General features: G+C 46.1%; 1 protein-coding gene across 1 annotated transcript; it reads right to left on the bottom strand.

Annotated features, from left to right (window-relative positions):
• Positions 1 to 509: 509 nt before the first annotated feature.
• LOC135504720 (basic salivary proline-rich protein 4-like) lies at positions 510 to 1415 on the bottom strand. Its single transcript, XM_064923530.1, has one exon. It carries the CDS (start codon positions 1413 to 1415, stop codon positions 510 to 512), a length of 906 nt encoding a protein of 301 aa, XP_064779602.1.
• Positions 1416 to 9279: the final 7864 nt, after the last annotated feature.

The raw sequence follows: 9279 nt of genomic DNA, 5'->3' as shown, positions 1-9279 counted from the left end.
TTAACCAGGCAAGTCAGTTAAGAACAAATTCTTATTTTCAATGATGGCCGGGGAACAGTGGGTTAACTGCCTGTTCAGGGGCAGAACAACAGATTTGTACCTTGTCAGCTTGGGGGTTTGAACTCACAACCTTGTGGTTACTAGTCCAACGCTCTAACCACAAGGCTACCCTGCCACCTCTACACTCTAACCACTAGGCTACCCTGCCACCTCTACACTCTAACCACTAGGCTACCCTGCCACCTCTACACTCTAACCACTAGGCTACCCTGCCGCCTCTACACTCTAACCACTAGGCTACCCTGCCGCCTCTACACTCTAACCACTAGGCTACCCTGCCGCCTCTACACTCTAACCACTAGGCTACCCTGCCGCCTCTACACTCTAACCACTAGGCTACCCTGCCGCCCCAGCTTACTTCTCAGCTGGACGAAACAGGGACACAGTGGAATTAATATTTCATAACAACAAGGGAAACGCCGACTGCAGGAATAACCACTACAATGGTGCTATACATATTGATTGATTTCCCTCTGTGGCCCCAGGCTGTGGGTCTTGGCCATCCCTCTGTGGTCCCGGGCTGTGGGTCTTGGCCATCCTTCTGTGGTCCCGGGCTGTGGGTCTTGGCCATCCTTCTGTGGTCCCGGGCTGTGGGTCTTGGCCATCCCTCTGTGGTCCCGGGCTGTGGGTCTTGGCCATCCCTCTGTGGTCCCGGGCTGTGGGTCTTGGCCATCTCCCTCTGTGGTCCCGGGCTGTGGGTCTTGGCCATCCCTCTGTGGCCCCCGGCTGGGGGTCTTGGCCATCCCTCTGTGATCCCGGGCTGTGGGTCTTGGCCATCCCTCTGTGGCCCCCGGCTGGGGGTCTTGGCCATCCCTCTGTGGTCCCGGGCTGTGGGTCTTGGCCATCCCTCTGTGGCCCCAGGCTGTGGGTCTTGGCCATCCCTCTGTGGCCCCAAGCTGGGGGTCTTGGCCATCCCTCTGTGATCCCAGGCTGTGGTTCTTGGCCATCCCTCTGTGGCCCCAGGCTGGGGGTCTTGGCCATCCCTCTGAGGCCCCAGGCTGGGGGTCTTGGCCATCCCTCTGTGGCCCCAGGCTGGGGGTCTTGGCCATCCCTCTGTGGCCCCAGGCTGGGGGTCTTGGCCATCCCTCTGTGGCCCCAGGCTGGGGGTCTTGGCCATCCCTCTCTGGCCCCAGGCTGGGGGTCTTGGCCATCCCTCTGTGGCCCCAGGCTGTGGGTCTTGGCCATCCCTCTCTGGCCCCAGGCTGGGGGTCTTGGCCATCCCTCTGTGGCCCCAGGCTGGGGGTCTTGGCCATCCCTCTCTGGCCCCAGGCTGTGGGTCTTGGCCATCCCTCTGTGGTCCCGGGCTGTGGGACTTGGCCATCCCTCTGTGGCCCCAGGCTGTGGGTCTTGGCCATCCCTCTGTGGTCCCGGGCTGTGGGTCTTGGCCATCCCTCTGTGGCCCCAGGCTGGGGGTCTTGGCTGTGGACATATTATATATCCTCATTATATTTCTGTGGATCCTGCCTGGTCCTTACAGTGGTCATTGAGTAACTGATTTATGTATTGATTTATTAGACTCACTGTGACCTCAAGCTGTGGGTTATAGAACAGTTTAAAGATAATCTCTTTCTCTAGCATGATTCTGGCCCGCCCCAGAATAGTCAGATCTGATCGGATTTGGTGACTCCAGATAATCTGAAACATTGCACAGATCAGAGAACAATTCTCTCCCGCTGCATCCTGTAGAGAGAAACACACCACGGTTAGGAGAGCACAGTGCGTGCCTAGACGTTTGTGTATGTGTGTGTGCGTGTGCATGTCAGTGTGTGTGTGAAATAGTGAATGAGAGAGAGGAGAGAGAGTGTGCTAGTCATTGCATGTGTGTTTGTGTGTGTGTATTGGAGCATAGTTGATCCCCAGGCATTGTAATTCTATTTCCTGCAATAATAATCTGTTGTGATTGGCTGGCAGAGTACTGTGAACTGCCGTAGCGCAGTGCTCTAAGCAGCGAGGGCCTGTGAACTACCGTAGCGCAGCGCTCTAAGCAGCTAGTAGCTGTGAACTGCCGTAGCGCAGTGCTCTGAAGCAGCTAGGGCCTGTGAACTACCGTAGCGCAGCGCTCTAAGCAGCTAGGGCCTTTGAACTGCCCTGGCGCAGTGCTCTAAGCAGCGAGGGCCTGTGAACTGCCGTAGCGCAGCGCTCTAAGCAGCGAGGCCATGTGAACTGCCGTGGCGCAGCGCTCTAAGCAGCGAGGGCCTGTGAACTGCCGTAGCGCAGTGCTCTAAGCAGCGAGGCCTGTGAACTGCCGTAGCGCAGTGCTCTAAGCAGCGAGGGCCTGTGAACTACCGTAGCGCAGCTCTCTAAGCAGCGAGGGACTGTGAACTGCCGTAACGTAGAGCTCTAAGCAGTGAGGGCCTGTGAACTGCCATAGCGCAGTGCTCTAAGCAGCTAGTGCCTGTGAATCGTTCCAGCTTTACAGAAGGAAATATTAAAGCCACACAATGCAGGCTTTCAATCCACACCAAATACCTATATTGCTGCCATAGGCTATCCATCGTAACATCTGGTAGTGCCTGTCTTGACAAATTAGACAAAGCCTAACTATAAAACGTGGATCGTTCTACAGTAAGCCTACTGATCTGTCAATCAAATCTGTCATCAGTTGATCTGTCAATCGACTGATGGCTCAAATCAGCTGATCAACTCAGCCATGAGATACACTGTAGCCTATTATGGGTTATCACAATAGTGAATTGGATTGGCTAATGTAGGGGACACGCCCCCCTCCAGCGTAAGGGACCCCAACACAATTGGTGGAGAGAATTTAGCAGTTTTAAAGCTCATAACCTACAATTCTACACATTTTTGTTATGTCTAATGTGTATTCATGGGATATTTGAGTGACAAAACAATTAAAACAATATATATGGGCTAAAAAAAACATTTAAAACAAAAATAACGTTAGCTGACATGGGCTCGTTGATCTGGACATTTCTGACAAGTTATAAACATCTATCTGTAATGACAAGAGGAACTAATGATGCACTAGCCAATTTCAAAATCACACCTTGTGCATTCCACTATTACAAGTTTCAAGAGTACGTTTAAAGCCATGAGGAATTCATTTAAAATATATATATTTATATATATATATTTTTTTTGGGGGGGGTATTAAGATATATAAAACTACAGTTGTTGATGTTTATGGCTGCATTTCAGATATACATCATGTACAGTGACTTGCAAAGGTATTCACCCTGCATTTTTCCTATTTTGTTGCCTTACAACCTGGAATTCAAATTGATTTTTTGGGGGGGTTTACATAATTTGATTTACACAACATGCCTACCACTTTGAAGATGCTACATGCTTTTTTTGTTATTGTGAAACAAACAAGAAATAAGACCAAAAAACGGAAAACTTGAGCATCATAACTATTCACCTCCCCAAAGTCAATAATTTGTAGAGCCACCTTTTGCAGCAATTACAGCTGCGAGTCTCTTGGGGTACGTCTCTATTAGCTTGGCGCATCTAGCCACTCGGATTTTTGCCCATTCTTCAAGGCAAAACTGCTCCAGCTCCTTCAAGTTGGATGGGTTCCTCTGATGTTCAGCGATTTAAAGTCATACCACAGATTCTCAATTGGATTGAGGTCTGGGCCTTGACTAGGCCATTCCAAGACATTTAAATGTTTCCCCTTAAACCACTCAAGTGTTGCTTTAGAAGTATACTCAGGCCCTTGTCTTGCTGGAAGGTGAACCTCCGTCCCAGTCTCAAATCTCTGGAAGACTCAAACAGGTTTCCCTGAAGAATTTCCCTGTATTAAACGCCATCATTACATCTATTCTGACCAGTTTCCCAGTCCCTGTTAATGAAAAATGGTGGTGTTCTCAGGGTGATGAAAGGTGTTGGGTTTGTGCCAGACATAGCGTTTTCCTTGATGGCCAAAAAGCTACATTTTAGTCTCATCTGTCCAGAGTACCTTGCATTTGTTTAGAGAGTCTCCCACATGCCTTTTGGCGAACACCTAATGTGTTTGCTTATCTTCCATAAAGCCCAGCTCTGTGGAGTGTACGACTTAAAGTGGTCCTATGGACAGATACTCCAATCTCCGCTGTGGAGCTTTGCAGCTCCTTCAGGGTTATCTTTGGTCTCATTGTTGCCTCTGATTAATGCCCTCCTTGCCTGGTCTGTGAGTTTTGGTGGGCGGCCCTCTCTTGGCAGGTTTGTTGTGGTGCCATATTCTTTCCATTTTTTAATAATGGATTTAATGGTGCTCTGTGGGATGTTCAAAGTTACAGATATTGTTTTATAACCCAACCCTGATCTGTACTTCTCCACAACTTTGTCCCTGACCAGTTTGGAGAGCTCCTTGGTTTTCATGGTGTCGCTTGCTTGGTGGTGCCCCTTGCTTAGTGGTGTTGCAGACTCTGGGGCCTTTCAGAACAGGTGTATATATACTGAGATCATGTGACAGATCATGTGACACTTAGAGTGCACACAGGTGGACTTTATTTAACTAATTATGTGACTCCTGAAGGTAATTGGTTGCACCAGATCTTATTTAGGAGCTTCATAGTAAAGGGGTGAATACATATGTACACACCACTTTTTGAAACAAGTAATGTTTTTCATTTCACTTCACTAATTTGGACTATTTATTGCTGTTACTATTTTGTGTACGTCCGTTACATGAAATCCAAATAAAAATCTATTTTAATTACAGGTTGTAATGCAACAAAATAGGAAAAACGCCAAGGGGGATGAATACTTTTGCAAGGCACGGTATTTTTGTACATTTGAATGTTGCAGTAATAGGACCGAGGCCTAGCGTTTGAGTGAGTAAAAGATACAATTATTTTGATAGCAAGCCCTGATCCCAATGACTCGACTGCAGTGAAACAGAACTGCTCTATTTCAGGGCCTCACCAGGCTCATTTAAATTTCCTGAAGCAAGCAGGAAAATTCTCAGTGACCAAAGAGTGATCAAGTTAAGATCAGACTTCTGTAGCACCCCAGTCAATGTGATATAGATTGGTTCTGCTGCAGGCACACACACACACACACACACACACACACACACACACACACACACACACACACACACACACACACACACACACACACCCTGTCTCTTTCACGCTGATCGTGACGTCCAATCTCACAGCTCTACTGAAGCTGACCTCTCACTGTGACGTAATGCTGCTGATTATGCAATGTGTCCTAGTGGTGTGTGTGTGTGTGTGTGTGTGTGTGTATCTGTGTGTGCGTGTGTGTACTCTGCGTCACAGTCAGTCTGACCCAATCAAACCACTAGCTATTTCACAACCTGTGAGAACAGTAGAACTCTGCCTGACAAGTAGATCATTCTCTAGTTGTTTCTGTTGTTGTTGTTGTTGTTGTTGTTAAGACCAGAGGCCAGAGGCCAGTTCTACACCGAGTGGTCAGGATTCCATTGGAAAGTGGGACGAGTTAGTGATCTATAATAAAGGACACGGCCTGTTAGACTAATGATTTTGTCTCTGTCTCATTCCCTTTTGTACAGTAGTGCACTACTTTTCACAAGGGCCCTTATAAGAGGGAATATGAGTCTCTGGTCAAATGTAGTGCACTACAAAGGGAATAGGGTCTAAAGTAGTGCACTATGAAGGGAATAGGGTCTAAAGTAGTGCACTATGAAGGGAATAGGGTCTAAAGTAGTGCACTATATAGGGAATAGGGCTCTAAAGTAGTGCACTATATAGGGAATAGGGCTCTGGTATATAGTAGTGCACTATATAGGGAATATGGTCTAAAGTAGTGCACTATAAAGGGAATAGGGTCTAAAGTAGTGCATTATAAAGAGAATAGGGTCTAAAGTAGTGCACTATATAGGGAATAGGGTCTAAAGTAGTGCACTATATAGGGAATAGGGTCTAAAGTAGTGCACTATGAAGGGAATAGGGTCGAAAGTAGTGCACTATATAGGGAATAGGGTCTAAAGTAGTGCCCTATGAAGGGAATAGGGTCTAAAGTAGTGCACTATAAAGAGAATAGGGTCTAAAGTAGTGCACTATAAAGGAATAGGGTCTAAAGTAGTGCACTATATAGGGAATAGGGTCTAAAGTAGTGCACTATGAAGGGAATAGGGTCGAAAGTAGTGCACTATATAGGGAATAGGGTCTAAAGTAGTGCCCTATGAAGGGAACAGGGTCTAAAGTAGTGCACTATAAAGGGAATAGGGTCTAAAGTAGTGCATTAAGGGAATAGGGTCTAAAGTAGTGCACTATAAAGGGAATAGGGTCTAAAGTAGTGCACTATATAAGGAATAGGGTCTAAAGTAGTGCACTATGAAGGGAATAGGGTCGAAAGTAGTGCACTATATAGGGAATAGGGTCTAAAGTAGTGCCCTATGAAGGGAACAGGGTCTAAAGTAGTGCACTATAAAGGGAATAGGGTCTAAAGTAGTGCACTATATAGGGAATAGGGTCTAAAGTAGTGCATTAAGGGAATAGGGTCTAAAGTCGTGCACTATAAAGGGAATAGGGTCTAAAGTAGTGCACTATATAGGGAATAGGGTCTAAAGTAGTGCACTATGAAGGGAATAGGGTCTAAAGTCGTGCACTATAAAGAGAATAGGGTCTAAAGTAGTGCATTAAGGGAATAGGGTCTAAAGTAGTGCACTATATAGGGAATAGTGTCTAAAGTAGTGCACTATGAAGGGAATAGGGTCTAAAGTCGTGCATTAAGGGAATAGGGTCTAAAGTAGTGCACTATATAGGGAATAGGGTCTAAAGTAGTGCACTATAAAGAGAATAGGGTCTAAAGTAGTGCACTATAAAGTCAATAGGGTCTAAAGTAGTGCATTAAGGGAATATGGTCTAAAGTAGTGCACTATATAGGGAATATGGTCTAAAGTAGTGCACTATATAGGGAATAGGGTCTAAAGTAGTGCACTATGAAGGGAATAGGATGTCATTTGGAATGAACATTTTGTCTGTAGAGCTTCAGACCAGAGGCCTGTTCAGGAGGAGAAAAACATGACAAAATCAATCAATCAATCAATCAAATGTATTTTTAAATCCCTTTTTACATCAGCTGATGTCACAACGTTCCTCAGGCAGTGTGTGTGTGTCTTTGTTCTACTGCACTGCCTATTTGACCAGCTCACAGTAGTCGTCGCACAGATTGTGTGTCTCCCAAGTCTCACCCTGTTCTCCGCAGCCAGTAGGACCAGGTTGAAGTAGGCATCAGGGCACGGTGTTGGCTCGAGTGGGTTGTGGGTCCTCCTGTCCCAGCTTTCATAGCTCTTCCCCATCTCCCAGCTCTCCAAACAGGCCTGCCTGCGTTCCCAGCTCCCCTTCCTGGGTATGCTTCTCCTCCCAGCTCTCCGAACGGGCCTGCCTGCGTTCCCAGCTCCCCTTCCTGGGTCTGCTTCCTCTCCCAGCTCCCCTTCCTGGGTCTGCTTCCTCTCCCAGCTCCCCTTCCTGGGTCTGCTTCCTCTCCCAGCTCCCCTTCCTGGGTCTGCTTCCTCTCCCAGCTCTCCGTACAGGCCTGCCTGCGTTCCCAGCTCCCCTTCTATTCTAAATATAATGTTTACATATCTTGCATCACTCATCTCATATTTATATACTATATACTGTATTTTATACCATCTACTGCACCGTGCCTATTTTATTCATTATTACATTTTTATTTTCCCTTTATTTAACCAGGTAGGCCAGTTGAGAACACCTTTATTTAACCAGGTAGGCCAGTTGAGAACACATTTATTTAACCAGGTAGGCCAGTTGAGAACACCTTTATTTAACCAGGTAGGCCAGTTGAGAACACCTTTATTTAACCAGGTAGGCCAGTTGAGAACACCTTTATTTAACCAGGTAGGCCAGTTGAGAACACCTTTATTTAACCAGGTAGGCCAGTTGAGAACACCTTTATTTAACCAGGTAGGCTAGTTGAGAACACCTTTATTTAACCAGGTAGGCCAGTTGAGAACACCTTTATTTAACCAGGTAGGCCAGTTGAGAACACCTTTATTTAACCAGGTAGGCCAGTTGAGAACACCTTAATTTAACCAGGTAGGCCATTTGAGAACACCTTTATTTAACCAGGTAGGCCAGTTGAGAACACCTTTATTTAACCAGGTAGGCCAGTTGAGAACACCTTTATTTAACCAGGTAGGCCAGTTGAGAACACCTTTATTTAACCAGGTAGGCCAGTTGAGAACACCTTTATTTAACCAGGTAGGCCAGTTGAGAACACCTTTATTTAACCAGGTAGGCCAGTTGAGAACACCTTTATTTAACCAGGTAGGCCAGTTGAGAACACCTTTATTTAACCAGGTAGGCCAGTTGAGAACACCTTTATTTAACCAGGTAGGCCAGTTGAGAACACCTTTATTTAACCAGGTAGGCCAGTTGAGAACACCTTTATTTAACCAGGTAGGCCAGTTGAGAACACCTTTATTTAACCAGGTTGGCCAGTTGAGAACACCTTTATTTAACCAGGTAGGCCAGTTGAGAACACCTTTATTTAACCAGGTAGGCCAGTTGAGAACACCTTTATTTAACCAGGTAGGCCAGTTGAGAACACCTTTATTTAACCAGGTAGGCTAGTTGAGAACACCTTTATTTAACCAGGTAGGCCAGTTGAGAACACCTTTATTTAACCAGGTAGGCCAGTTGAGAACACCTTTATTTAACCAGGTAGGCCAGTTGAGAACACCTTTATTTAACCAGGTTGGCCAGTTGAGAACACCTTTATTTAACCAGGTAGGCCAGTTGAGAACACCTTTATTTAACCAGGTAGGCCAGTTGAGAACACCTTTATTTAACCAGGTAGGCCAGTTGAGAACACCTTTATTTAACCAGGTAGGCTAGTTGAGAACACCTTTATTTAACCAGGTAGGCCAGTTGAGAACACCTTTATTTAACCAGGTAGGCCAGTTGAGAACACCTTTATTTAACCAGGTAGGCCAGTTGAGAACACCTTTATTTAACCAGGTAGGCCAGTTGAGAACACCTTTATTTAACCAGGTAGGCTAGTTGAGAACACCTTTATTTAACCAGGTAGGCCAGTTGAGAACACCTTTATTTAACCAGGTAGGCCAGTTGAGAACACCTTTATTTAACCAGCTAGGCTAGTTGAGAACACCTTTATTTAACCAGGTAGGCCAGTTGAGAACACCTTTATTTGACCAGGTAGGCCAGTTGAGAACACCTTTATTTAACCAGGTAGGCCAGTTGAGAACACCTTTATTTAACCAGGTAGGCTAGTTGAGAACACCTTTATTTAACCAGG

The sequence above is a fragment of the Oncorhynchus masou genome, chromosome 18 (assembly GCF_036934945.1).
Source record: "Oncorhynchus masou masou isolate Uvic2021 chromosome 18, UVic_Omas_1.1, whole genome shotgun sequence".
Lineage (NCBI taxonomy): Eukaryota > Metazoa > Chordata > Actinopteri > Salmoniformes > Salmonidae > Oncorhynchus > Oncorhynchus masou.
Note: the sequence above shows the minus strand (reverse complement) of the source record. Positions and strands in the feature narration are given on the sequence as shown.